Here is a 27,973-nt window from a genome sequence, read left to right as displayed (position 1 = left end):
TGGTACGAGAAAATGTCCACGGGCCGATGGGACCTCTGCCACCGCCGGTCCCCTCCACAAATAGTACTCGGCTGCGTCAGAGGCTCTCGTAATTTCTTTCCGTGCCGGTATTGGGGGCTCAGATCTCAGATCGCACCTCGGTCAGAACGAAGCCTTGAGACGAACCAACCGACGCACGTACCCCGTGGACACTGACAACATGGACCCGCGAAGGGGTCGGACCCATCTGCAGCCGCTGGTTTCGGTTGGAGCCGCGTTTTGCTCACGTACAGGCAGTTTTTTAGTGCCGCGTTTCTCTTTCCCCCCTCCCTTATCTTCTGCCCTCGCTCCATCCAGGCCCGATGCGGATCTCATGGACGAACGAACCCTAGTCTATTTCCGCCTGATTCAGCAGCCACGACCCCGTGGTTCTTCTCGTCGGCAGATCTACCTCCCTCAGGGAGTGCTCTTCATCATGGTTATGACAGAGGTAATCTTCATGTTGTCTTCTAGAGTATGTTCCTAATTCCTCTTTCAATCCTGCAGATTTCTCTCTCTGCTCGGGCGGGGGCGCAGCAATTCTTCGTGCCTTATAGTCCACAAAGGTTTGTTAGTTCTCCCTCTCCTTTTTGCAATTCACAGGACTTCGTTTTCGGGTTTTCTAGGTTGCGATGCTTATGAGGTTTCCTCCTCTCCCTTCATTATGATTTATGAACAGGCTACTCTATTTCATAGTCAGGCGACGTGTTCACGAACTCCTAGTTGTTTTCTTGTCTGATTGTAGATTTGGCCTGCCAGTTTGTTCGATTTAAATCTGGCGCTATGGTGTTCATTGGTTATCTCTACATGTTTATCCGAGTTGATTCCAAGTCACCCGACTTTGGTGCACCAGTAGGAGTTTGAAGAAAGCGGACAAAAGTTGTTTGACTTAGATACAACACATGAAACTGTAGATTTTATATAAAAAAATTAATTCCATATTCATTCAATAAATAAAAGAAAATTTAGCTATGAATAATTCCTAATTTTTTGTTCTGTTATTGATTCCGCTCTCAGCACTATATTCGCCTCTGCATATTAACCTTGCTGTAGTGGTAAATACATATTGTCGTGAGCTGTTTCAGAAATATATTTGTATTCAGAACGGGGATGTGCACCATACAGTCATACTCTTTCTCGGGCCAATGAAGCCTCAGCTGTAAATTCGTACCCCGGCTACGGCGCGTACACAATCAAGTGTATTTTTGTGGAAGACGCCAGGCGTCGGCCTGCCGATCGGGCATGTCACACACAGTGGGATTAGGCTGATGGTAATCACCAGATCATGCACCCATGTGTCTTCCTCGCCTGCACCTCCTGCTCTGGGTCGTCCTCCCTCGCACCCTCTCACCTTGCCCGTAGGACTGCTTCTCCCGCTCGCAGCACCGCCAACCGCCCCCTGGTAGTAGCAGTCGCCACGCTCGTGGAGGCATAGCGTCGGCGCATCTCTCTCATTGTGCAGCACATCTCTGGTCGCAGCATTGGTGGCCGGCTTAGTCTGCTTGTGCATGCATCATCTCGCATCACCAGTCGTACCATCAGTAGCAGGCGTGGGCCGCTTGCAACACCGGCGAAGCAGTCATGCGCCACTCGGAAACGGTATTATTGCCGGACGCTTGCTATGTGGAGTTAGAGTAGCGTGAACTGCGGCAATCGCCAGAGAAATCACTGCGGCTCATTTGGTGGCTCGGTTGCCAGCTTGTTCGGGCTTAAAGTCACGTAGGAGGCACCAAACAATACACATTTGCACGGTGGCAACTAATCACGAACCAAACCTGCCATGCACGCGGGCTCCATTTGTGAGGACCGTGTCAAATCGCGAGGTGGGATACAAATTGGAAAATGGACTGCTAAATGGGATACAGTATGATCAATTTTCTTAAACGGGTACTTCTTGTCACTTCAGGACACGGGTTAGGGCGTCTCTAGTAGTTCCCTTATACTAAAAGTCAAAAAAGTCTTCCTGTTCCATTTTCCTATTTTTTTAGGGAATGACTTTTGCTCATCTAGCAGATCCCTTATCCTAAAATATTTATTCTACCAATTCTTCAAAAAAAATTGCTCAAACAATTGAAACGAATTCATCACATTTCAACACCAATTCGAATAATACAAATCATAATTCGACTACAGACATAAATAAAGTTCGTCATATCCATCAAATATAACCATAATTTATGCCAAAAGGCACCTAATGAACAAGTTCATATAAAAACACACACACATGGTGGACCAAGAGCCATCGTAGGTCAAATGGACCTCATGCACAACAGCACAAGCGTCGTCACTGTCGGCAGCACCACACTGCCGCTGCCACCACACAACTTAGACAAGGTGTCCCCATGAGTGGACTGTCTTCGCCGCCTTCATCGGTCTTGTAGTTGCTTGACCTACTCCTTTTCTTGTTCACTTGGGCCTCCTTGGCCATCTCGACCTCCTCCACCACCTCCACATATGGCATTGACATGTCAATGTCGTCGAGGTTGTGTGTTACATTCAATTCTTCCATGAAAGCGACAACTTCATGATTCAGTAGTTCACTACAAAAGCAAAGAAAGAACCTAGCAATCAATATGAAATCATGCATCACTCCATTGCAAACCAAAAATGAAAACAAGAAGAAAAAACTTTTGGTCATATCCTCAATCATGTCGGCCTCACTCATGGTCTCGTCTGAATCCAAGTCATTCTTGGCTGCCGGAGGTGAAAGTCGGCGGCGCTGTGGGAGGTCGAAGGGGAAGCGTCGGGAAGGCTGCATTCTTCTTTGTTGTCGTCGTGCTCTCCACCGCCTTGGCGGACGGCGGCTTGGGCAACGGTGGTAGGCTGGTCATGGCGGCATGAGTGATGACAGATGCCGGCGCCGAACTGGTGTTGATGATGTTCCTCCCTTGCATCCGTCGTTTTGGTGCTTGTGACACCAAATTTGTCGCCAACGAGGGTGGCTAGGGGTGCGGCGGGGAGGGGCTTTCCATTCTGTCGGTCATCGGGGCCGAGGACGACTGTCGGCGCGGCAAAGGGCGGTGGCGTCAGGATTGGCCGGGAAAGCTATAACTCAGCAGGAGGGGGTACCATTTTTTCTGAGAATGTCCGCGACTAGAGTAATACTGAGAGAGTGTGGTGAGGTTCTTTTTGTGGGAGGGGGAACCAGATTTGAGGAAATTTTGGTTTAAGTGGATATGTTAGCAGCACCTTTTATGCCCTAAACGGCATTTTTTTTCTCCTCAAATATAACCTGTAAGGGATCTGCTAGAGATGCCCTTGGGACTTTATTTTTATCACTACTCATCTGTTCCAAAACACTTGGAAGTTTTATAACTTGTTTGGTTGGGATGCTAAGCTTGCCACAATTTTAGCACGCCACAAGTTACGCGAGTTTGACTTAGTTAATTCCCTGTTTGGTTTGCAGTCATACTCGTGGCAAGATTCGTTCCATTCAAACTAGATCTCACATGTCATTGGCTTAGAAAAGTGTGGCAAGATTACCTCAAGTGCAGCAGAGTGTAGCCCCAATTTTAGTCACCTAACCTTTTAGGCCTGTGTGGCAAAAAGTGTGGCAAATGGTGGCAACCTTAGTATATGAACCAAAAATCAAACTTGCTCAAGTTTGACCAAATATAGAAAAAAAGTACTAATACCCGTAATATCCAAATTTATAGAAAAAAGTACTAATATCCACAAGTGTGACAATCCAAAATGTGTTGTGTGTGTCTTGTCATGTTTTCCTTGAGTCTCTCCTCCACCAACTGTGCTTTTTCCTCTCTGTTTGGTACCGTATTATCATGAAATTCTGCTAAAATTAGGGAAGTATTCAACTAGGGATGACGAGGAACCAGTTAGTAGAATTCCAATTCATTTACGTTTGTTCTAGCTCTTTGTCCTCATTTGTTATCCCTTTTTAAGGTAAATAAAGGTGGAGTGTGAGCTTCCCTTCAACGTTTGTTGGTCACTGGAGTTTTTGTGTCGGCTACCAAGTATTTGCAAGATGAGAACTGTTGTGGATTAGCCCGCATCAATTTGTTCATGGAGACGTGTCGGACAGAAAAGGTACTCATGCTATTATCACACAGTATAATTTCCAACCTGGTTTGGCAGTTCAATTATTTGTGTTCCTTCGGTTAACACAGATATTCTTTGATGTTCTGGTTGTCTGCAATTGTTCATAGCACCCTTTAGTCACAGTAGTGACTCCCAGCTCTGATGATATCTGCTCTCACCAATATATGCATTTGAAAGCGTTCTCGACCTAAATGTCGTTTGTATGGTATGCCACCTGGCGACGTTTCTCTGTTTGATTTGGATCAGATCTATGCTCTGGTGTTAGCATTGACCAGCGTCGTCCCATAGGGGAGGATCTTGCTCCTGATCCATCCAACCGTTAACCCAGGTGAAACCCATCTCTGGAGATGTGGCTGAGCGTCTCAGCAAGACGCCCAGAGTTTCACGAAAAAAGCTGGTGTGGAGAACGTGACAATCTGGCACCTGTCACGCCTGGCGGCAAATGTCCTCAAGCAGGCTATGCAGCCATGGCCCTATCCATTTCCCTAAATCTGAATTAGGGCCTAGGGTAGCTGCCGCTCCTCCAGGCATCACTCGCCTTGACATGTCCTGGCCGGGCTACCACTGGATGGTCCAGGACGTGAACCATAGACAGTTCTGGATGCATCAGGGGGCTCCAGGCCAGGAGCTGTCAACCCCAGCACAAGCAAACCAAATAGCTTACACCCTAGCTCAAAACAAGTAAGTAACGTGAAACAGAGAACAACCAAACAACTAGCAAGATTTTACCATAAGCCAGCTCAACAAACAGATTTGAAGTTGGCATCACTCAATCATTATTTCAAAATTTCAGATGACGACGGCACAAGTCATGGATTCAACAGAAATAGACGACCGCACAAGTCACAGATTGAGCAATATAACAGGAAATTGATTAAACCACTAGTGTCTTCACCTAAAACTTTTCACCATTTGTACAACGCCTTTTTATCACCATTTGATTTACGCCCTTTATCCATTATGTCTCCCCCACTCTTGTAGTCTGCAAAGAATTTACAAGAACTTGTTCAGTAACTTTGGGCAATGCATAAATGAGAGAAAATAGTTGGCAAATAATTTAGAAGGCCATTAAACTTATACTGGTGCACCACTAAACCTATATGTTTCTATTTGGGGCTTGCACTATTTGTCGGTGAGGCTTGATATCATTTGCTGGTGCAATCTTTACAGTTGTTCAAGAATTTACTATCGTATTAATTTTGATAGAGCTCACCAGTTGGATATGGACCAAAGAATCTAATCACACAATAAACTGTCATAAAAATAAACATGAGCAAAACTAACTGGAAATATTTAATAACCCCACCACAGATATTAGAGGAACAGCTCACAGGTCAATGTGATAATATGACAGCCTTTTAAAGGCTAAACGCGCTCTACTGAGTAGCTAGAAGTGCCCAGAACTGTATACTGAAAACCTTTTATAACCTTTTATTACAACCAAAATATGCAACGCTGCAACCCTCCAAAACCTTGCTTTAGTGTAACAGACAATCAATCAGGTTGGTTTGATGTAGTGAACCACAATATGTTCGATTCTTCTACCAAATATCTCTGACAGGATAGTTGTAATCTCTTTCCTTTGACTTGAAGGATTTTTAGAGTTGGTTAAAGTCACATTGATGCAAATTTTTAGTGTTGGTTAAACTTGCATGTATCTTGGCATTTTGCAATGTATGAGAATGAAATACAACTAACGATGCATATTTTGAAGTAAAAACTGATTCGATTTTTCACAGAAAACTGATTCAATCACTTGAATCTACACCTTACGTAGTCTTTGTTTTATATAGAAGGCAGCTAAGACTATACCACTCCATGCTACCTTATAGAGCCAAAGAAACAAGGTTAAGAGGTAAGAAAGACCTGTTCCACTTAATTAATGGGCTAGCCACTAGAAAAAAGTTGCAAACACAATGCATCAGATTCATTATTTTATTTTTTTTGTGGGAGGATTCATGAATGTTACTGGTATAAGTATCTAAGCAATGTGGGAAATCTGGTGAGTCACAAAGGCATTATATATTATGGCAAAAAAATTCTTCTATTGTAATAGTCTCATAATACATTCAGCAGGGTGGTGTATTCTTTTTGACAAAGAATGCATCTGTGAACTGAGTAGTACTTCAATCACAAAGCAACCAGGTATATGGCAAGGGAGGACTATATTGTCGTAAAAACTAGCTCAATTATAGTATCATTGTCCAGCAATCAGCACTGATGCCACTCGGTTACAGATGCAAATGAAGCAATAACGAGATGCAGGGAGAAGACTGATGGAATATCAAGCAAGCAACTCCAGGAAAAGCGTCGTATGACTGCTGAGCGCTCACCTACAGCCTACTTGTGATCTAAACAGCTAAAGTCACACTGCAGCTGGCGGACTGCGGCAGAGAATTCAAAAAAATTGAGGTCCATATAGAGACTTCAGATCCACTTGAATTCAATAAAATTCAGCAGACGCACACAAACAAATAAAATAAAGACTGTTACATCAGAATGGAAAGAGCATAAACATAAGGCATCATTTACACGGTTTGAAAGGAGAGAAACAATGCAATTTTCTTGCCAAGCTTTGAGAAAGCAAAATCAACATAGCAGTTCCTTTTAGATTTAGATTTCGCAATTTCTCAACAGGAAAACAAAGCACAATTCAAGAAAATTACTACTAACTCTGATATAATCCTTTATACATGTTTATTATTATGCTGTTCCCCTCACACAGACTACTCCCAACATGCACATCTGGACAGATCAACAAGCAGATGTAGAGTCACATGTTCCTACAAGCTCTGTCCCCTTGAATCAAAAATCTTACAGGGAGAACAATGAAATACTCCAGTAAAGAGCGCCCATCTACAGCTTACTTGTGATCTAAACAGGTCTGCAGCTCGTGGACAGGGGCGGATAATTCAACAAGTTCAGGTCCACAGACTTCCGGGTTCATGCGAATTCAACAAATTTCAGCAAATACAATACAGGTGCAGTGCACACAAACAAATAAACTAAGGACTGTCATATCAGAATGGGATGAAGCAAACATAAGGCATCAGTTATACAGTTTTTTTAGAGAAACGATGCAATTTTCTTCAGCTTCATTCCTTTTTATGGTGTTCCAATCACGCAGCCTACTCACAACATGCACACCAACATGGAGATCCCCTACCGATTTACCACCTCGACCTCCAACTGATTTGCCACAGAGAAATCGACCTCTAACCGACCGCAGATAGATCGACTCTAACCGACCCGATTTAGCAGGGAGCCTGTACGACCGCAGGAAACTCAAACGGAAAGATCGACCTCGAACCGATTTATACCTGGATTCAGTGTCCGCCCGCCCGGCCGTGGTTCTTTGAGTATAGTCCGTGCGCGTCCCGCACCACCTTCCGGGCCCCTTTGTTGGCCGCTCGCTTTGCCCTCACCCTGCACAAATCGCACGCATAAGGATTGTGCCCTGCCCTCGTAGCCAACAGGGAGTGGAGGGGGAAGAGGAGAAGGACGAACGCCAGGAGGAGGAGACGAAGCTGTCACCTCTGATCCCTATCCTCTGGAGTGTGGGTGCGGCCCTGTGAAAACAGATGGTCGGCGAGGCGACCAAGATCGGCACGGTAGACCCAGGCGGCGACCGCGGCGCCCCCCACGATGAGAACCCCCTTGGCGTCCCAGATGGCCTTCCCCGCGGCGGTGGTGGCGGACGGCAAACGCGACGAGCGTCGGTATCCTCGCCATTCCCGAACCCTAGCAACAGGAGGTGGGGAAAGTTGGGAGGGGATGGTCTGTGCGGGTGAGATTTGTTTCTTGCTAAACACCTCCAAACTCTCCGTAGCTGATTTGTGGGGTGGGGATGGCAATGCCCACCTTTTATAACTGCACTAAACTAGCTTGGGTTTTCATTTTCAATTTGGGTCACTTTGTTTTGAATGGGTTATGTAAGATATGTGTCCCTAGGATTGGAGGTATGGGAGGTATGGTTTCGCCGGCGGGTCCTGCTCGTAAATGGGAGGTGCGCGTGTGTGCCGCGGGTGTTGGAGAGAGCATGGGGTTGTTTCAAGTTGAATAGGGCGTGTGGTTGGTTCGATGTATGCGTGCGAGTTACATGTCTCTTACGCTACTTCGTGGGTTGGTGTTGAAGGGAAAAGATTTAGGCGGCGAGGCGATGAAGGTCCGCGCGGTAGAAGCGAAGTTGTGTGCCTCCTTCCATCGAAGCCTATATGGAGGGTAGAAGCGAAGTTGTGGAGGGGCCACTGTCGGCTAAGAGGTTGGCGACCTTGGGTAGGCGTCGTCGGAGTGACTGGCTTCCACACATTGGTGGCTAGGAGTGGCGGTGTTCTTCCCGCTTCTTTTGACCAGGAGATTGGTGCCTCGGAGCGACCGATGTGGAGTGGCCGCCAGTCGTGAGGTAGATCTTTTGCCTCCGTTTCCCTTTGATTAGATAGGCATATATCCCGTTGGTTGATTTGATATGCAATTCTCATTTCACAGCGCCTATTTATCCGTACCGTTTTGATGGATTAGAGTCCATTGGCATGTGGATACTCTAGGGTTGTTCGATTTTGTGGTTTGACTGGTTAGTTGGTTTCTTGATTTTAGATTTATGGAAATATATTTGGGCGTCGTGGCACGAGTAGTGTCTTCTCCCATAAAAAAATGCCTTCCCATTAGTATGTCTGATCTTGAATTCTATATTGATCACCGGAATTTTTGTGCAGCGGTAAAGCTCATTGCCCGCATGTCGGTTACTGAGTATTTGCAAGATGGAAATTGTTGCCGGTTAGCCCAGCGTCAATTTGTTCATGGAGGAGATGTGTCGACAAAAAGGTACTCATGCTATTATCACACAGTACAATTTCAAACCTGGTTTGGCAGTTCAATTATTTGTTTTCCTTTGATTAACACACATGTTTTTTGATGTTCTGGTTGTCTGCACTTGTTCATATCACCCTTTTGGTCACAGAATGACTCCCAGCTCTGAAGGGATCTGCTCTCACCAATATAGGCATCTGAAAATGTCGATCATATATGGTAGTGCCACCTGACGACGTTTCTCAGTTTGATCACTTTCACTCTACTGTTACATATCCACTTTCACTCTACTGTTACATATCCATCCAGCCATTAACCCAGGCGCAACCCATCGTACCAGACGGCGACAGAGTGTAGTTGGGACGTCCAGAATTTCACGAGGAAAGCTGGTGTGGAGAGCGTGACAATCTGTCACCTGTCACACATGGCAGCAAATTCCCTCAAGCAAGCTCTACAGACTACAGCCATGGTGGGAAGGACATCAGAGCTGACACTGAGCCGTGTCCCATGCAGCCAACAAGTACCACTACTGTGATGTCTGCTGCTAGCTATCCCTCTTTGCCTAAACTGAATTAGGACCTAGGGCAGCTGCCGCGCCTCCAGGCTAATCACTTGCTTTGACAGGTCCTGGTCGGGCTACCACTGGATGCTCCAGGACACGAACCAGGCCAGGAGCTGGCATCCCCAGCAGGGGCAAACCAAACAACACCTTAGCTCAAAACAAAAAAGGTAATGTGAAACAGAGCACAACCAAACAGCTAGCAAGATTTTTACTATAAGGCATCTCAAACAAACAGATTCAGCAGCAACAGATGACGACGATTTATTGCAAAAATTTCCATCCTGGCATCATATATATCATAACCTTTGTCCACTGATTCAACAGCAATAGACGACGTCATAAGTCTCAGATTCAGCGATAATAAGATGATAACAGGATGAAAACACTAGTTTTCTGTGCACTGATTCAACAGCAATAGACGACGGTTCAAAGATGATAAGCAGACTAAACCACTAGTTTGTTAACCGAAAGTGTATCTCCATTTATGCCTAACCCTCTGTTCGGTATTCACCCATTCTGATAACCTGCAAAGTATAAAAAGTTGATCAGTAACTCTGGCCAATGCACAAATGAGAAAATGTTGGCAAATCATTTAGAAGGTCAATAGGGCTTTCGTTATTTGTTTGTGAGACTTGATCTCATTTGCCGGTGCAGTCTTCACCGTTGTTCAAGAATTTACTTTTATATTGATTTTGTAAACAGTCGTAGAAATAAACATGAGCGGCACAAACTGGAAATATTTAGTAACACCCACCACTAACATTTCAGGGATAGCTCACTATATGACATCTTTTAAAGGCTAAAAGCACCCTACTTAGTAGCTAGAAGTGCCCAGAACTGTGTGTACTGGAAACCTTTTACAGCCAAAATATGTAGGTAGGTACCCTCTTGGCTATATGCTGAACCCAGAAAACGCTATGTATATATCATTCACTGGTCTCTCCTTGAGGCACAGTCGTCATCTAAAGGCAATTCTCGAAAATGAGATCGACTAACAATGTATCTGCTGAGGACTCTGCAGGGGAAACATAAAAACCTAAAGAAGTAACCAAACATTACATAATGAATGGCAGAGGTATCAGTCTAGATGCACAATAAAAATGACCCAGCAGAGCCAAACAAACAAGGTTAATAGGTAAGAAAGACCTGTTCCACTCAATTAATGGGTGAGCCACTAGAAAAAAGATGCAGCCACAATGCTCTGTTTCGTGAATATTTCAAGTAAAAACATTTTAGCAAAGCGGGAAACACATACTCCAATGAAAGATCTGGTGAGTGAGTCACAAAGGCATCATATATTATGACAAATACTTCCTCCGTCCCATAATGTAGACGTTGAGTCAAAAAACGTCTTACATTACGGGACGGAGGGAGTAATTTCTTCGAGAGTAATAGTCTATCATAATGCATTCAGCAGGGTAATTATTCTTTTTGACAAAGAATGCAACCATGAACTGAATAGTAATTCAATCAGAAAAAACCAGGAACATGTTATATTCTTGTAAAATCTAGCTCAAATACTACAAAAAGAATAGGATCATTGTTCAGAATTGCTGCCACTCGGTTGTAGATGCAAATGAAGCAAAACGAGATACAAAGCAAATGGAATCTGAAGCCGAACTAGAGATTGTTGGTTTAGGGAAACCATTTGAAATAAGCAGATGTAGAGTCGCGGGTTCCTACAAGCTCTGTCATCAAGCAACCCCAGAAAAGTTGTACATACAAACCCCAGATGTAGACAATGACTGCTGAGCGTCCACCTATAGCCTACTGCTCTACTAAACAGCTAAAGTCACACGGCAGCTTGCGGACAGGGGCCGAGAATTAAACAAAATTCAGGTCTACATACAAACTTCGAGTCCACGTTAATTCAACGAAATTCAACCTTGCAGTCCCTTTTACGTTTAGCTTTCGCCATTTCTCAACCAAAAAGTAAGCATAGTTCACGAAAATTACTACTAAATCTGGTATAATTCCTTTTATAACATATAAGTATATATGTTTATGCTGTTCTCATCAGGCAGACTACTCCCAACTTGCACATCCTCTACTACCGCAGGACCTAAAAACGGACGGATCGACCTCCAACTGATTTACCAGACAGATCGACCGCCAACCGATTTACCAGACAGATCCACCTCCAACCGAACGCACGAGCTTACTTAGGATCTGTTCTATAGGCTCGTACCGCTGCACCTCCAACCGAACGCACACCCTCTACGACCGCAGAAAACCCAAACAGTCAGATCGACCTCCAATCGATTTATACCTGATTCAGCGGGTGCCCGCCCCCCCGTGGCTCCGCGTGTAGAACTGGTGCGCTTGCCCGAGCTGTCTCCTCGCCCCTCTGTTGTCCTCGCGCCGTCCCTTAACCCTGCACAAAATGATTGCGCTCAAGTATTGTGCCCTGCCAAACAGAGGGAGGGGAGGAGGAAGAGGAGAAGGGAGCGCTCGACGCCGAGGAGGAGGAGGAGGAGAAGAAGAGCCTGTACCTGAGACCCCAGTCGAGTCGACCGGAGAACCCGTCGTCTGAGAACAGGCGGTGGGCCAGGCGGTGCGCCAGGCGGCGGAGGTCGGCGCGGAAGGCCCAGGCGGCGACCGTGGCGCCGCCGACCAGCAGCAGCCCCTTCCCGTCCCAGATGGCCTTCCCCGCGGCGGTGGTGGCGTTGGCCGCGCGGCGGACGGCAAAGGCGACGAACATCGGGAGTCTCGCCATTCTCTCTTCTCTAACCCTAGCAACACAGGTTTGGGAAAGTTGGGAGTTGTTGCGCGATGACAAATGTCTGTGCGCTGAGATTTTTTTTTGGTGTGTGTGCTAACTACTCCGTAGCTGATTTGTGGGGAGGGCAATGTCAATCTTTCATAACTTCACTAAACTAGCTCTAACTGAGGTTTGCAATTTCCAATTGGGCCACTCACTTTTGAATGGGTTAAGTAAGATCTGTGTCTCTAGAATTGGAGGTATGGGAGCAGGTATGGTTTCGTCGGCGGGTCCTGCTCGTCAATGGGAGGTGCGTGTATATGCCACGGGTGTTAGGGAGACCATGGGGTTGCTTCGAGTTGAATAGGGGTTTGTTTCGATGTATTCGTGAGTCACACATCTCTTACGCTACTTCGTGGGTCGGTGTCGAAGGGAAAATATTAGGGCGACTGTTGTTCTTGCTCTTTGTGTGCCTCCTTCTATCGAAGCCTACATGGAGGGTAGGAGCGAAGTTGTGGAGGGGTGATTGTCGGTTTAGAGGTTGGTGACCTTGGGTAGGCGTTGTCAGAGCGATCGGCTTCGCGTGTTGGTGGCTAGGAGTGTCGGTCTTCTTCCCGCTTATTTCGATTGGGAGGTTGGTGCCTCGGAGCGAGCGGTGTGGAGTGGTTGTCAGTCGTGATGTCGATCGTTTGCCTCCCTTTCCCTTTCATTAGATAGGCCTATATCCCGTTGGTTGATTTGATATGCAATCTGCATTTCATAGCGTCTATTTCTCTGTACCATAACATTTTGATGGATTAGAGTCTATTGGCATGTGGATACTCTATGGTTGTTTGATTTTGTGGTTTGGCTTGTTTTTTGGTTGGTTAGGTGGTTTATTGGTTTTAGATTTATGGATATATTTGGGCTCGTGCAGAGCGGCACGAGTAGTGTCTTCTCCCATAAAAAATGCCTTCTCATTAATATGTCTCCCTCATTTTCCTTATCTTGAAATTCTACATTGACAAGTTACATATCCCAACTCTTTTTTAAAAGTTAGACTACTAACTACTAACTCTTTCTCAAATTTTCATAACTCGATTCCAGACAATTTTCGGTTAGTGATATGGAAAGTTACAAATAGACAAATTGAAGAATGTACTTGATGCGTCTAGAAAATCAAATTTGACGCTAATAACTTTGATAAGTTTCTAAACAGGAAGAACCATATATGTCCCTTCGGCATGTGATCTACAATACCTCTGACCGACACAAAAAGATTAAGACTCTAATCAATTCTTAGTGGAACCAACAACTAAACGAAACTAGTGAAGTGTTGTTTACTGTTTGTCCACAAGATAATGCATGAAAATGAACTTCCATGCTATCACTTTGTGATGCTAGATGAAAAAAGTGTTTTTTCTTCTTTGCATTTATTTTACACATTTCACATGGTGCAACATGGTGGCCCGAGTGCCAAAAATATGTTAAGTGTTAATTTGTAATGTGAGATTTTCCCGCATCTTGAGTGTATCATTGGCTATAGATGTTCAAATTTGTATTGTGTTCTGATGCGATCTCATGTTTATATGACGAAGAGATGCATTATTTCATTTTAACAAATCGGGTGGTTTAAACATGCAGTTTGGTGCGTGTTCGAGAAAAAGGTGTAGAGGTTTGAAGGTGTTGCTCTCAACAGTCTTGTATATTATTTTCAACACCATGATATTAGTGTGGAAATGAGTAATGTTATTTTGACCATGGTCAGATATAATGTGTGTTTTGGTCACTCTTTTCTTGCTTCCATGCAAGGTAGATTAGAGAATGTAGCCATTTGTGCTTTACCATAGTTGTTAGTTTTGCAGTTGTGATTTTCTTATAGACTTGCTTGCATTATTGTCCTGATTATTAATTCAATTGTACTAAGGTATGTTGTTTGTATTTAGCTTGCAATGTTATTCTGCAGAATGGATTAAGGCACTGAAGGAGTTGAATGACTTGCAGATTGTGTTTGTTTTCTTTCTTGTGCAAAGAGGTTCAATCTGGTTTGTAGTTCATCATTATTTCCTGTTTACGGTTGTAAAGAATCAAGAATCATGCAAGGTGTTATCTACTTAGTCTCATGTGTAATGGCTAACTCTTTTAGTTGATTTGTGGATTTCGTTGTCTTATACTTAAATTGATTTGCATAGTGTGCTAATCTATTTCAGGGGTACTCTGTCCAATATGTTTTTTGGTGTTGCGTTGGTAGTTAATCTCAAATATGTTCTTTTGGGAAAATTTGCATCAACTATATTTGTGTTGACAAATAACCTACAAAACACAAGCAATTTTATAAAAAAATGGCGAGGACAAAATATTCTCGTGTGGATTCATGTCGCCCTTGTGTGTTTTTGTTTGTATAAGTGAACGGATACGAAGCATTGGGAGTTTTCATAAACTCAACTAGCCCATTTTGATTGTCAATTTCCTTGAACTTCACCAGAACACATTGAGGTAATGAAGGATGAGAAGCGTAATCAAGAGCAAGCTAAGGGAGTGCAAAACAAATGATATTTTCCCTTTGTTTTGTTGCTTATCTGTCTGCACATGATAGGAACAAGTTGAAGGTTACCAAGCACTATGTATTTTGTTTACACAATGAAATCAGAAAAGGATGAAGCGTTGTTTAGTTGTAATAATTCATATTCCATTTTGTTCCATGGAAACCCTTGTGATTTGGTCTTATTGTTTTCAATGATTAGTGCCATTTTAGGAAGGTGCATTTTGCTTTGGCTTTCATGATTTCTGGAATAAGCCACCTCAACTTGATTATGCAACAATCTATCTTTTGCATTTGCAATTTCAATTTTGTATCAAATACCAAAAAAAAGTTGAAATGGTACACGACGTAGGAAAATAACCTATGTGAGATGTGTACAAGGCAACACTATGTGCTTAAAATAATTCCTATTAGTGGTTTCATTGGGTTGCTTGGAATGTACGCCATTAGAGTAAGTGGTGGTGAAAATTCCACACACATTGGCATCAAAGCTCACGAGCGCAACGAAGCGCGCTTTTCATTCTAGTTAAACATTATTCTTGCTAGACTGGCCATACAAATGGGACAATGTGGCGTGCTAAGTTATGACGCGCATCGTGAAAGTGGAATCTAAATGTCCTTTTTCTCTTGATTGTCTGAGTACAATATAATGATTAACTTTATAATTAGGCAACTACCTACACCATGCAATTTGTAGGATCGAAAGTATGTCTAGAGGGGGGGGGTGATTAGACTACTTGACCAAATAAAAACTTATCCTTTTCCCAATTTTAGTCTTTGGCAGATTTTAGCTATCTTAGCACAAGTCAAGCAATCATAACACAATTCAAGCAAGCATGCAAATAGTATATGAGCAGCGGAAAGTAAAGCATGCAACTTGCAAGAATGTAAAGGGAAGGGTTTGGAGAATTCAAACGCAATTTGGAGACATGGTGATTTTTGAGCCGTGGTTCCGATAGGTGGTGCTATCGTACATCCACGTTAATGGAGACTTCAACCCACGAAGGGTAACGGTTGCGCGAGTCCATGGAGGGCTCCATCCACGAAGGGTCCACGGAGAAGCAACCTTGTCTATCCCACCATGGCCGTCGCCCACGAAGGACTTGCCTCACTAGCAGTAGGTCTTCACGAAGTAGGCGATCTCCTTGCCCTTACAAACTCCTTGGTTCAACTCCACAATCTTGTCGGAGGCTCCCAAGTGACACCTAGCCAATCTAGGAGACACCACTCTCCAAGAAGTAACAAATAGTGTGTTGATGATGAACTCCTTGCTCTTGTGCTTCAAATGATAGTCTCCCCAACACTCAACTCTCTCTCACAGGATTTGGATTTGGTGGAAAGAAGATTTGAGTGGAAAGCAACTTGGGGAAGGCTAGAGATCAAGATTCATATGGTAGGAATGGAATATCTTGGCCTCAACACATGAGTAGGTGGTTCCTTCTCAGAAACAGCAAGTTGGAAGTGTAGGTTTGTTCTGATGGCTCTCTTCACAAATGAAGAGGAGATGGAGGGGTATATATAGCCTCCACATAAAATCTAACCGTTACACACAACTTGCCAAACTCGGTGGGACCGAATTGGGAAACTCGGTCGGACCGATTCAGCAAATCTAGTGACCGTTAGGATTTTCGGTGGGACCGACATGCAACTCGGTAGGACCGATATGATTAGGGTTAGGGCATAACGTAATCTCGGTGAGACCGATTACACAAACTCGGTGAGACCGATTTTGGTAATAAGCTAACCAGAGAGTTGGTCAGGTAAACTCGGTGGGACCGGTTCGCTCATTTCGGTGGGACTGAAATGTTACGAAAAGGAAACAGGAAGTTTACATTGCAATCTCGGTGGGACCGATCGCTCATCTCGGTGGTACCGAAACGTTACGAAGGGAAATAGAGAGATTACAACCCCATCTCGGCGAGACCGAGATCCCTATCGGTGAGACCGATTTGCCTAGGGTTTGTGACAGTGGCTATGACATCTGAACTCGGTGGCGCCGGGTAGAAAGAATCGGTAGGGCCGAGTTTGACTTTTGGTTTAGGTCATATGTGGATATGAGAAAGTAGTTGAGGGTTTTGGAGCATATCACTAAGCACTGTGGAGCAAGAAACTCATTAAGCAATACCTCATCCCTCCTTGATAGTATTGACTTTTCCTATAGACTCAATGTGATCTTGGATCACTAAAATATAAAATGTAGAGTCTTGAGCTTTTGAGCTTGATCCAATCCTTTTCTCCTTCACATTTTGAGGGATACACTTTTCTCATCCATGCCATGCCATTCATTGAGCTTTTCCTGAAATATTCATCTTGGAATGATGTTAGCTCAATGAGCTATATGTTGTTCGGAATTACCAAAACCACCTAGGGATAGTTGCACTTTCAATCCCCCCCTTTTTGGTAATTGATGACAACATACAGATCAAAGCTTCGACAGATGATAATAAGAGAGAAAAACATTGTCGCTTTGAGAAGTATGTGATAAGCAAGAGCTCCCCCTATATTTGTGCATAGTTTAAGATTTGCTTTGGACTGCAAATGCACAAGGAGTTAGGCTCATGGGTAACTCTTCCATGTCACATACATCTTGGTGGAGCGCTCAAAATGATAATAATTGAATACATGCACTCATCACCAAGCAAAGTGAATGATCATATAGAGATAAACGAGATAATGTCATTTAACAAGTATAAATGTAGCATATGATCAAACACATGATCATCCAAGTATCACACAGACATAGAGTATCTCAAACAAGCAAATAAAGTTCAACCACCAAAGCAAGAGAGAACAAAAGGCAACACTCTCTCTCGAAGCCTATGATCTATACATTTTTCTCCCCCTTTGGCAACAAGTTACCAAAAAGTTCATAGAAAATGCATAGCACTAGATCGACTCTCAGGCTTGATCTTCAGGTGGTGGTGTAGAGATGGCTCCTTGGACGAAGACTTCGGTAGATGTGGATGGAGCTGGAGGTGTGGGTGCTGAAGCTGGTTGCACTGGAGCTGTAGGAGCTGTAGCTGGTGCAGATCAAGTGGCTTTGGTGTCTATCACTGGCACTACAGCTGATCTCTGAGCTCTAGGCACTCTGGCAAATGCATCTGTGGTTGTCTTGCCCTTCCTCTCCTGCATATCATCCTGAAGCTGCTCAATAACAGACTGGATCTCAGTTACCTTCACATCCAAGTTATAGAACTTCTGCTCCATGATCCTGTTTGCTCTTCAGAAAGTACTGAGATGCCTCTTCCATTGTTGGCATCTTGGTAGCCTTCTCTGTCCTTGCCTTCTCCTTCTTGGCTTGAGCATGCATAGAAGATGGCTCATCTTCATTCATAACCACTTGGTTATCCTCAAAGTCTAGATAGATAACAAAATGTTCCTTGTCCAGCAAGTATGTGCCTGTGCCCATCTTGGAGTTTATCAGCTCCTGGATCTGTGGGGCATACCCACAACTTCTCTTCTGTTCAGCTGCTGTCCTCTTGATAGTCTCAACTATGAGGCTCATGACCTTGAACTTCTGTGGCACATCAAATAAATGTAGCAAGTTTATAGCATGGCCTCTTATCATGTTGTGGTCACCTGACTTGGGCAATAGAGTATGCCTGAGGATCCAGTTGATAGTTGGGAGTCCTGACAGAAGATAGTGTATAGATCCAAACTTATGTGTTTCAACTGCAGCATCTGGGATATCTCTGTACATATGTGCCATAGTGTTGTGATCCATCTTCTTCTTGGCATAGACATCCAAGTCATCTTCCTTCTCCTTAGGTGCATTGATCAGATTTGCCCATTCCTCAATAGTTGATTGGTACCTTGTACCTTCGGACATCCACACTATCCTGCCATCTGGATAGAAATGTGCTGTGGAGTAGAATTGCATAATGAGCTTATCATTCCACTTTGTGAGCTTCTGCCCAACAAAGTCTACAACTCCACAAGCACTGAAACTGTCATACATTACAGGATAGTGTTCCTCATTTTCCTTCATGTAGATCCAGTCCACCCACCTCATGTCACAAACTATAGGCTTCTTGCCCAACAGTACTGTCTCATAAAAATCCTGATGTTCCTTAGTATGGAACCTGTAGTCAACAGCAGTCCTTCTCCTGATAGCATAGGGATCAGACAACCTCCACTGTCTGAGGCCTGCATCCTTTCTCAGCTTCATGTTCTCAGCCACAGGATGAGCATCATTGTGGTCTAGAATCTTTGGCTTCAAGTTTCTCAAAACATGCTCTTCATCTTCTTCTTCTTCAGCAGCAGTTTCAGGCACTGGGGCCTTGTTCTTCTCAGCAGCAGATATGTTTCTGGTATTCCTCTTTGGTGCCGTCTTTGGGTTGGAGGCAGCTTTGGGTGCTTCTTTGGGCTTTGATGATGCAACCCCTGACCTAATAGCATCACCCATAAGCTTCTGAGCCTTGGGTGCTGGTGCAGCAACCTCTTCTTCCTCTTCCTCTTCCATCATGGAAGGCTTTCCAACAACTCTGGCCATGGTCTTCTTGACCCTTTCCTTCCTTTTCTTCCCTTCTGCAGCAGCCTCTATGGGTTGAGATTCCAAAGGTACTTGAGTAGAGGCTCTGACTTTAGACATGGGAGTTCTCTTTGCAGGTACTTTGGTCTTCATACCAGGCTTAATGGCAGCAGCTGTGCCATACTCCTTTTTGAGCACTTTCTTCTTGGAAGTGGCCTCATCCTCTACTGCCACTGAAAGTGCGTTATATCGACTAGAGGGGGGGTGAATAGGCGATTTTTATGAGTTCTTCACTAAGGAATTTGCCGGTGAGGAAATTCCTTAGCGAAGAACTACTTGCAGCGGAATAAGTACTCAGAAGTAAGCATGACAGAATACACACATGGTCATCATGATGAAATGAAGACAAACACAGAGTACAGAAAGCGTAAACACAGGATAACACAAGATGAAGACAAACAGACTGAAGAAATTGAACTGAGGAAATTGAGAAAGTCTTCAGTCAAAGTCTTCAAACACAGATATGAACAATCACTCAACACAATAATGAGGAAATGAAAGAGTTGAGGAAATAGAACCAGTAAGGTTGGTGAAGACAAAGATTTGGTAGACCAGTTCCAACTGTTGTCTCAGTTGTACGTCTGGTTGGAGCGGCTGAGTATTTAAACTCGAGGACACACAGTCCCGGACACCCAGTCACTAAGCACGCAGCTCAGGACACCAAGTCCTCATCGTATTCTCCTTGAACTAAGGTCACACAGACCTTGTCCAATCACTCGTAGTAAGTCTTCAGGTGACTTCCAAACCTTCACAGACTTCGGTCACTCGGCGATCCACAATTCCTCTTGGATGCTCTAGACCATGATGCCTAACCATATGGAAGAAGCACAGTCTTCAAAGGTAACAAGCGTTGGATCCACGCAGGATCAATCTCTTCAGTGATGCTCAATCACTTTGGGTTTGTGGGTGTTTGGGTTTGGATTTTTCCTCACTCGATGATTTTCGCTCAAAGTCCTCGGAGGATAGGTTGCTCTCAATTGACAAGTGTCAGTTTCTCTCGGAGCAGCCAACCAGCTAGTGGTTGTAGGGGGCGGCTATTTATAGCCTAGGGAGCAGCCCGACATGATAAGACATAAATGCCCTTCAATGATATGACCGTTATGTGGATAAGATATTTTGGGACAGCTGGCGCGTAGCACAGCAACGGTCAGAAATTTGACTCTCAAATTCCTCAGGGCTATCATGTTCCTCACTGTGTAGGCAATCCGCACTGGCAAATTCCTAACTCCTCAGTTAGAACAAATTCCTCAACGACCAGAAGAACTTCGCCTCTGTCACTGAAGAAATTGACTGAACTGTATGAGATTTCCAATGGCTTCACTCGAAGGGATTGGTAGGTGTAGGATTTTGAGTTGAGCATCACATGGAAATGTTTCCTTAGTATTTCCTTGACCCCCTTTAACAGTACGATGTTTCCTATGACTCAAGAAGGAGAAAAACAAAACTATGAAAACGAAAGTCTTCAAGCTTCATATTCCTCGCATGAACATCAAGTCTTCACGGACACACCAATTTCTTCACTTTCAAAGTCTTCATGAAAGTCTTCAGGAATACCAAAATCTTCAGTCGAAGATATTCATTTTTAGGGGTCGACTTTCTCTGTAAATATCAAACTCCTCATAGACTTATAGACCTGTGTACACTCATAAACACATTAGACCCTTAACCTATAAGTCTTCAATACACCAAAATCACTAAGGGGCACTAGATGCACTTACAGCCACATAGTCTTCATCCTCAGATTCTGAGGTTTTCTTCTTTCTGGCCCTGATGGCAGCTTTGGGTAAGTTGCTTGGGGTGCTCCTGCTGCCCTCATCAGAGGTACTAGAGGGACTAGTGCCCTCACTCATCTGAACCTGCTCCTCTTCCCTGTTCTGGCTGTCACTTTGATCAGACATGTTGCAAACACTGACTGCTGACCCTGTGAATAGATATAGATGAGATAGAGTGGATGAGCATCACAAAATACAGAGGTTTTTGCAAAATAATGAGTCAAAAACTTAGTTTTAGTTTTCCATAGAAAGCATTTCGGATCAACCGATTTGCAAACTCGGTGATACCGAAACAGCTTTTGGAACCTAAACTAGTGAACTCGGTCAGACCGAGTCATAGTTCGGTGGCACCGAGACTGCTAGGGTTTCACAAAGTCCTGAACTCGGTCACACCAATTTGCAATTCTCGGTCAGACCGAGAATCACTTGTGCAATGGCATTAGCCAAATCGGTGGAACTGAGTTCTACAACTCGATGGGTCCGAGATGGTTTTGGCGGAAACCTAACCCTAAATTTTCAATTCATTACTAAAGTATGGATTGTTTTGACTGGATAGAGTAGTTTCAATCATGGCAAGAATCATGATGAACACAATGTGCTAGGAATCGGACGGGGATAGCACTGTGATCGAGTCCATACCCTAGCTTGGCGATGAACTCACTACGGCGGCAACGGCGGGGGTGAATTTCGTTGAGGCGACGGAGACCAGCGACTGGAGGCGGCTGGCGACGAGGAAGATGATCCGGAGACCCTGGAGGCAGAGCGAGCTATGCGCGGGCAAAGGGGTTTGGAGAAAGTTTCCAAAATTTTGCCCGTGAGTATATATAGCCCGACCCTGTCGGTGTGACCGAGTGGAACAACTCGGTGGCACCGAGATGCATAACTGTATACAGTTACAACAACTTGGTGTGACCAAAAGGTTCAAATCAGTTGCACCGAGATTGAAAACCTAGATCGACTTAGTGATCTCGGTATGACCGAAATGGAGGAATCGGTCACACCGAAACACACAAAGAAGTTTTGGAAGTTTAAGTCTATGATGAATCGAGGACTCCGAGTGCTCCTCACACAGAGTGGTTCGAATCTGACTTGATCAAATTTTGTGATGTAGCATGAATAGAGTTTGAGACGAAAAAAGCATAGATAGCTAGAGAAGGTTCTTAGGCATTCTTGTCCATCCACTTGAAAAAAAATGAAACCAATCAATCAAACCAACAATTGGATGTCCTCGAATGAGTAAAATACGCAACCAACATGCTCACACAATAAAATGGCAAATGAAATATGTGGCAAAGCATGCACAAACAATTCTAGCATCTATCAAACAATTGGCGATGACTAGGTCATCTATATATGAGTATATTGACTTAGGAGTCAAATGAGAACATTTGATCATAGGTCGTACTCATCCTTTAAGCTCAAGTGGGGTTACCACTTTTACATAATGCATTGATGTGTTCACACCATTAGAGTTGCTTTGACTCAATTCTTAGAGTTAAGCTCCCCCTAGATGTGAGATCCCCCCTTAGAGGGATAAACTAACCTTGGTTTTTGTCGATGATGACTTCATGTAGGTGTTGAAGATGTGGATGCTCAATATTGATGTAGATCATTTGGAGCAATCATTTGGAGTGAGTTGCACTTTCAATATCTACACGGGTTAGTCCCACAAGGAACAAACAAGGATATCCATAGACATAGAGTGATGCACACACAAGATGATGTCTATGAAAGCATTAGATTACCTTGTCCCTTGTCTTACCAACAAGAGGGTTTGTGACTCCTTGAACTAGTGCAAGATGTGGAAGTTGATTGCACTTGTTGTTGCCAAAAAGATATGAGTGAAATATGTTGGCGGAGTCACCCTCAAGAACTCTCTAGTTCTTCTTCTTCGGGATCCACATCATCTTGATGGGAATCCTTGGAGTTGTAGTCGTACTTGATGAAGTAGAACTTGACGTAGTCTTGGGAACCGACTTGACCAAGGCCTTAGGAGCTTCTTCAAATGCATCAATCTCCTCTTGAAGCTTGTCCTTGCCTTTTTGCTTATGGTCTTGTGGTGGAAGATCATCTTGAGCTTGTGTCCCCTTGAAGGAAGTAGGATCATACTTCTCTTGCTGAGGAACAAACTTCGTCTTGGGATATTGATCTTCTTCCCACTCAACTCCATTGGCATTGAACTTTCGTTCAAAACCAACACCTTGGTTCTTCCGGTGCCTTCCTTCCTTGCGTACAATTTCCTCAAATTGCTTACTCCCGGCAAGGCTCTTGTAAACACCTTTCTCTATAATTCCCTTCAATAAGCTATTTTCTTGCTCAAGTGTAACTTGGCTAAGAGAATCATTAGTGGAATCAAGAGAACTACTAGAAGTAACAACATTTGATTTAGCATGATTATTGTTACTACTAGAGGAAGAATCCTTCTTGTTCTTGTTAGTGGACTTGACTTGAGGCATGTAAGTAGATAAGAGTAAACGCTTGGCAATGTAAGAAGAACTTTTCTTACGGAGATCATCATTGATTGCCTTTAAGAACTCATGCTCTTGCTCAAGATTGAGCTTTTCAAAGCGTAACTTCTCATGAGCCCTTAAAAGTTCTCGATGATCTTCTAAGATAGTTTCATGAGCTAACTTAAGAGTGTTTAGTTCTTTACTTAGAAGCTCAATCTTCTCCTTATCATTGTCATTCGTTTTATCTTGATTAGCATGATTAATTGACGTTTCATCATAGTATTCATCACTAGAGTTGTCAACAAGTAAATCATCATCACCTAGCAAGTCATCTTCATCACTATTGAAATCAACATACTTGGGGTGTGTTACCTTTGGGCCTTTAGCCATGAAGCATCTTCCAATTCCTTCATTTGGTGAGTCAAATATGTCGTAGGAGTTGGTTGACACAAGTGCTAGACCGGCAACACCTTCATCTTGAGTATATTCGGAGTCGGAGTGATAGCTTCTCTCGGAGTGATTGTCGAAGTCGGAGCCGGATACCCATTCACCAACATGAGCTTGATGTCTTCGTTTTGTGTAGCTCCTTGATGACTTGTCCTTCCTTTCCGAATCCTTGCTTCTCCGGGATGTTCTTCGTTCATAACGATCATATCTACTCCTCCTCTCTCTTGGTGGTGATTCTTCTCTTCTACTTCTCCTCTTGGGTGATTCTTCTCTTCTTTTATGGGGTGCCGTACACTCATCTACTATATCTAAATAGGAGCTCCCCACTACATGACTTCTCTCAACATGCAAGGCATCCACATCAGCAGCGCCATGTCATCGCTAATCAACCTGCTCCCGCCCGCGCTTCTTCCATTGCGATCGCCTGGTTTTATCGGCAGGCCAAGCGGTTCCCCCGCTGCAAAGCATGGTTGGTTGACTAAACAGAAAACAAGCACCCCTCGCTGTGTTTCCTCACTTTTTTGCATTGTGGGTATCCAAGCCCAATAGGTAGAGGTCGTCTAGCCCATGTATTACAGGCCTGCGGCTGGGTTCATTTCTCCTCGGTGCTTCTATCCTGTCCGCAGGATAACGCCCAACCTTCCTCTTCCACGCGCAGCCGCTGCTGCCCTCTCTTCCTCGCGCAGCCGCCGCTCTCTCTTCCTCGCCCCATGAAACCGCAGCTACAAATGCAAGAAACGGCACCATTTATCGCCTCTCTTTACCCCACCCTTAATTATCTTGAAGTGCGGAAGAAATTGCAGATTTAATTGACAAGTGGTCGCCTTCATCTTTAAAAGGATGATGTCCTGTAGTCATCATCGATCTAATCGTGTCCTACTCTCAGAACAGGCTTGCACTGTGGTAGGTGACGCTTCCTGTTTTCTTCCTCCCCCCTCCCTGAGCTCCCTCCACACACACACAAATTTCTCCTCACTGAATTACTATTTGAATTAATCTTTTGAATATGTCAGATTGAGCTCCAGATCCGAAGCTGCTCGGTGTTACAGGTCTCTTGCTACTCCATCGGTACGCTGTCTCTCCTCTCTTATATGAGTTCACTGCTTGATGAACCTCAGTTAGTCATACACTTATTTGTTGGCTGTGGTACCGTACAATTAGTCATATAAAATGTCATAATTTTCATTTACTTTGATGACAAGAATTGTGCGTTATTTACCTACTATACAAGTGTTCGTTCGAGTTCCTCACAGAATATCTATGGAGTGTAGAGAGCAAATCAATACTTGGTAGAAAGTAAGCAAGGAAACTTCAAAAGAATTTCGGCATTCCCATGGTCGAAAGACAACCGAAGATTATGCCATTCAGATAAAATAGTATTATGCCTTTCAAGTGCTACTTCTCTAGGTTAATGTTATATATACTCCAAAGCTTGGTACGTCAGTATTCTACACTACTAGGAATAGAGGTTTACTGATGGTACTGTATGTGCAAATATCCTTTCAAGTACGTGACAAAATCATTTTATTGTACCAGATTGAAAATGGATTCCAATGTTGGTTCATCTGATTCATCGCATGAAATAATCAATGTAATAGATAAGCATCAAGACTGTCGTTATGTTACACCAAATGAGGTTCTTTGGCGCTTATCAAAGTATGATATTCACTATACTTCCCTGTCCTTACAAATATTCCATGTTATACTTGATGGAATGAAGATTGATTCGATGTACAGGTTCCCCATAAGGTATGTCCCAAAGAAAAGCTTCTCGGTCAACAAAGCACAAATATTGCCCTCGACAAAGGTTAGACAAATTCTATTCATTGACCGATTATATTTCTTCCTAATATCAACCTTATTTACTATAAAAGACTAACATGAACCATGAAATATTTCCAGCCATCTCCAAGCAAAGAACTGGTGACCCAACCATCTTCAGCGATAAGTATTGAGAGGTTTGCCATCAGCCACAAAATGGAAGTCACAAGCTATATATTACAGTCCGATTATCCAAACAATACATAACTCAAACAATACTACACCTACCTCTTACTAAGGCGCAACTATTCACACCGAGAATAACCAAATAAGTAACAATTTTAGAACTCTCTATAAATCAACCGGTTCAGATTCAGCATCACATTTAAATGTTGATTTGTGTTTACAGGTACCCTTATCATTGAATTTACAGAAGATGAAACCACAATCAAGGAGAGGTAAGAACATATAACAATATTTCTTTTTGCCATGGAATTTCACACCAACGCAATATTGACATGCCATAGTAGAAAAGTATATTGAGGCTACAGAACTTCATCTTCAGGTTGTTAAAAAGCATAAGCAAAAGTACATGACATCTTATATCACATTCCAAATATAAGATCCACCGTTCTTACTTTTGTCATCAAACAACATTGCAGACAACATTGTGACAATGAACAACTAAGAAGGATGAGATGATAACAACAATAAACAACAAGGTACTATCAGTTTCCCGTCCAAACAAAATTATCAAAAAAATGAGGATAACCGTATCCACAGAGCTCTTTTTTTAATAGCATGCAGGACATCGTCAAGCACACATGCAAGCATCAATGAACTACACTGCCTTCTTTTTAAATTAGTTGTATGTGTCTTAAATTTTAATCCAGTCAATCTCTCATTACAACTACTTCTCGATGATACTATGCATGTACTGAGATATGGATTCATCTTTTGCACTGTATATGGGTTGAACTGCATTGCGTTTTATTTAAATTATTTATATTGTAGTTTAAAGTGTAATACAATCAAACTCTTATTAGTTATTACTGTAGTGATATATGCGTTATCTTATGCAACTATCAAGTCTAAATGTGGAGTATATGGTATGCTATGCACTTTATTGAGATGATTATGTATATTTTACTATAATTGTTGTCAATATATAATATTTTCATGTCGCATATGCAAATGGTTAAAAAATAAGGATAGGTCATGTCAAATTCCGTGAATTTGCTTCCGAAATCTTGAGTACATCTATATGTACAAACCTGCCAAAATGTTACATCAACTAGCAAGTAAATTAAATCATACTACAGATGCACTCTGCCTGTACTATAGCCAACAACCACATCACCTAACCAAGCATGGAAGACGTAACCACCAAGCTCTAGGGCAAGCAGGCCAGCTAAATTTATCATTGCATCAACTCTTACCCACAAATTCCCGCAGCAACGCGCGGGGTACCATCTAGTTGGAATAGTGTTCGGGTCTCCCACAATTGTAGCAATTGCGCTCTCGACTAGAAGATCTTTTGTCATTGTAGGACCTTGACTTGGAGCTTCTTTCTTTGCTTCTACTCTTGTTGAACTTGTTGAAGTTCTTCACCATTAAGCTCAATTCTTCATTGAAGGTTTGTTTCTCACTTGATGATGTGGGGGCTTCACATGAGGCTTTGTAAGCACCACTTGACTTGTTCTCACTCGATGATGTGGGGGCTTCACATGAGGCTTTGTAAGCACCACTTGACTTGTTGTGAAGTTCCTCCTTATCCTTGAGTGACATCTCATGAGCAACAATTCTTCCAACGACTTCAGTTGGCTTGAGATCTTTGTAATTGGGCATCATTTGGATCAATGTGCACACGGTATCATATTTTCCGTCCAAAGCTCTTAAGATCTTCTTGATGATGAATTTGTCGGTCATCTCTTCACTTCCTAAGCCCGCAATATCATTTGTGATAAGAGCAAGCCTAGAGTACATTTCAGCGACACCTTCACCATCCTTCATTTTGAACTTGTCAAGTTGACTTTGGAGCAGATCCAACTTGGATTCCTTGACGGAGTCGGTACCTTCATGCATATCAATCAAAGTGTCCCAAATTTCCTTTGCATTCTCAAGACGACTGATTTTGTTGAATTCTTTGGGGCACAATCTGTTGAAGAGGATATCACAAGCTTGAGCGTTGTATTGCAGCATCTTCAACTCTTCCGCACTAGCTTCACGGTTTGGTTCTCTCCCATCAAAGAATTCACCTTGCAAGCCAATACACACAATATCCCAAATAGCGGGGTTATGTCCAAGAATATGCATTTTCATCTTATGCTTCCAACTAGCAAAGTTAG

The 27,973-nt window shown here is 43.3% G+C and overlaps 1 protein-coding gene and 1 long non-coding RNA gene across 23 annotated transcripts; both read left to right on the top strand.

The window, feature by feature from the left end:
• The first annotated feature begins 107 nt into the window (after positions 1-107).
• On the top strand, positions 108-14,855 carry LOC119349299. 22 transcript variants are annotated; one of them, XR_005169323.1, is made up of 7 exons: positions 108-244; positions 337-584; positions 3,919-4,062; positions 8,787-8,895; positions 9,032-9,400; positions 9,505-9,609; positions 13,767-14,272. XR_005169323.1 is itself a non-coding variant. In XM_037617321.1 (3 exons), exons 1-3 carry the CDS (start codon positions 9,388-9,390, stop codon positions 12,259-12,261), a joined length of 519 nt encoding a protein of 172 aa, XP_037473218.1. In that variant the 5' UTR covers positions 8,994-9,387; the 3' UTR covers positions 12,262-14,272. The 22 variants fall into 22 exon arrangements, 1 of the variants encoding a protein (XP_037473218.1); XR_005169324.1 differs by having other exon boundaries at positions 9,032-9,416; positions 14,089-14,272; XR_005169322.1 differs by having other exon boundaries at positions 9,032-9,416.
• A 10,746-nt stretch (positions 14,856-25,601) lies between these two features.
• LOC119310762 lies at positions 25,602-26,418 on the top strand. Its single transcript, XR_005150745.1, has 4 exons — positions 25,602-25,671; positions 25,767-25,822; positions 26,035-26,083; positions 26,288-26,418. It is a non-coding gene; the product is annotated as an uncharacterized LOC119310762 (long non-coding RNA).
• Positions 26,419-27,973: the final 1,555 nt, after the last annotated feature.

This window comes from Triticum dicoccoides, chromosome 1B, assembly GCF_002162155.2.
Source record: "Triticum dicoccoides isolate Atlit2015 ecotype Zavitan chromosome 1B, WEW_v2.0, whole genome shotgun sequence".
Taxonomy (NCBI): domain Eukaryota; kingdom Viridiplantae; phylum Streptophyta; class Magnoliopsida; order Poales; family Poaceae; genus Triticum; species Triticum dicoccoides.
The sequence above is the reverse complement of the archived record's forward strand: the minus strand, read 5'-3'. Positions and strand labels throughout refer to the sequence as shown.

What these genes read in the sequence shown, in the direction of transcription:
- LOC119349299 (XM_037617321.1), top strand. An exon ending in CTTAGCTCAAAACAAAAAAG is followed by an intron (nt 9,610 to 11,860) that starts GTAATGTGAAAC and finishes CCTGCCAAACAG; the next exon opens with AGGGAGGGGAGGAGGAAGAG.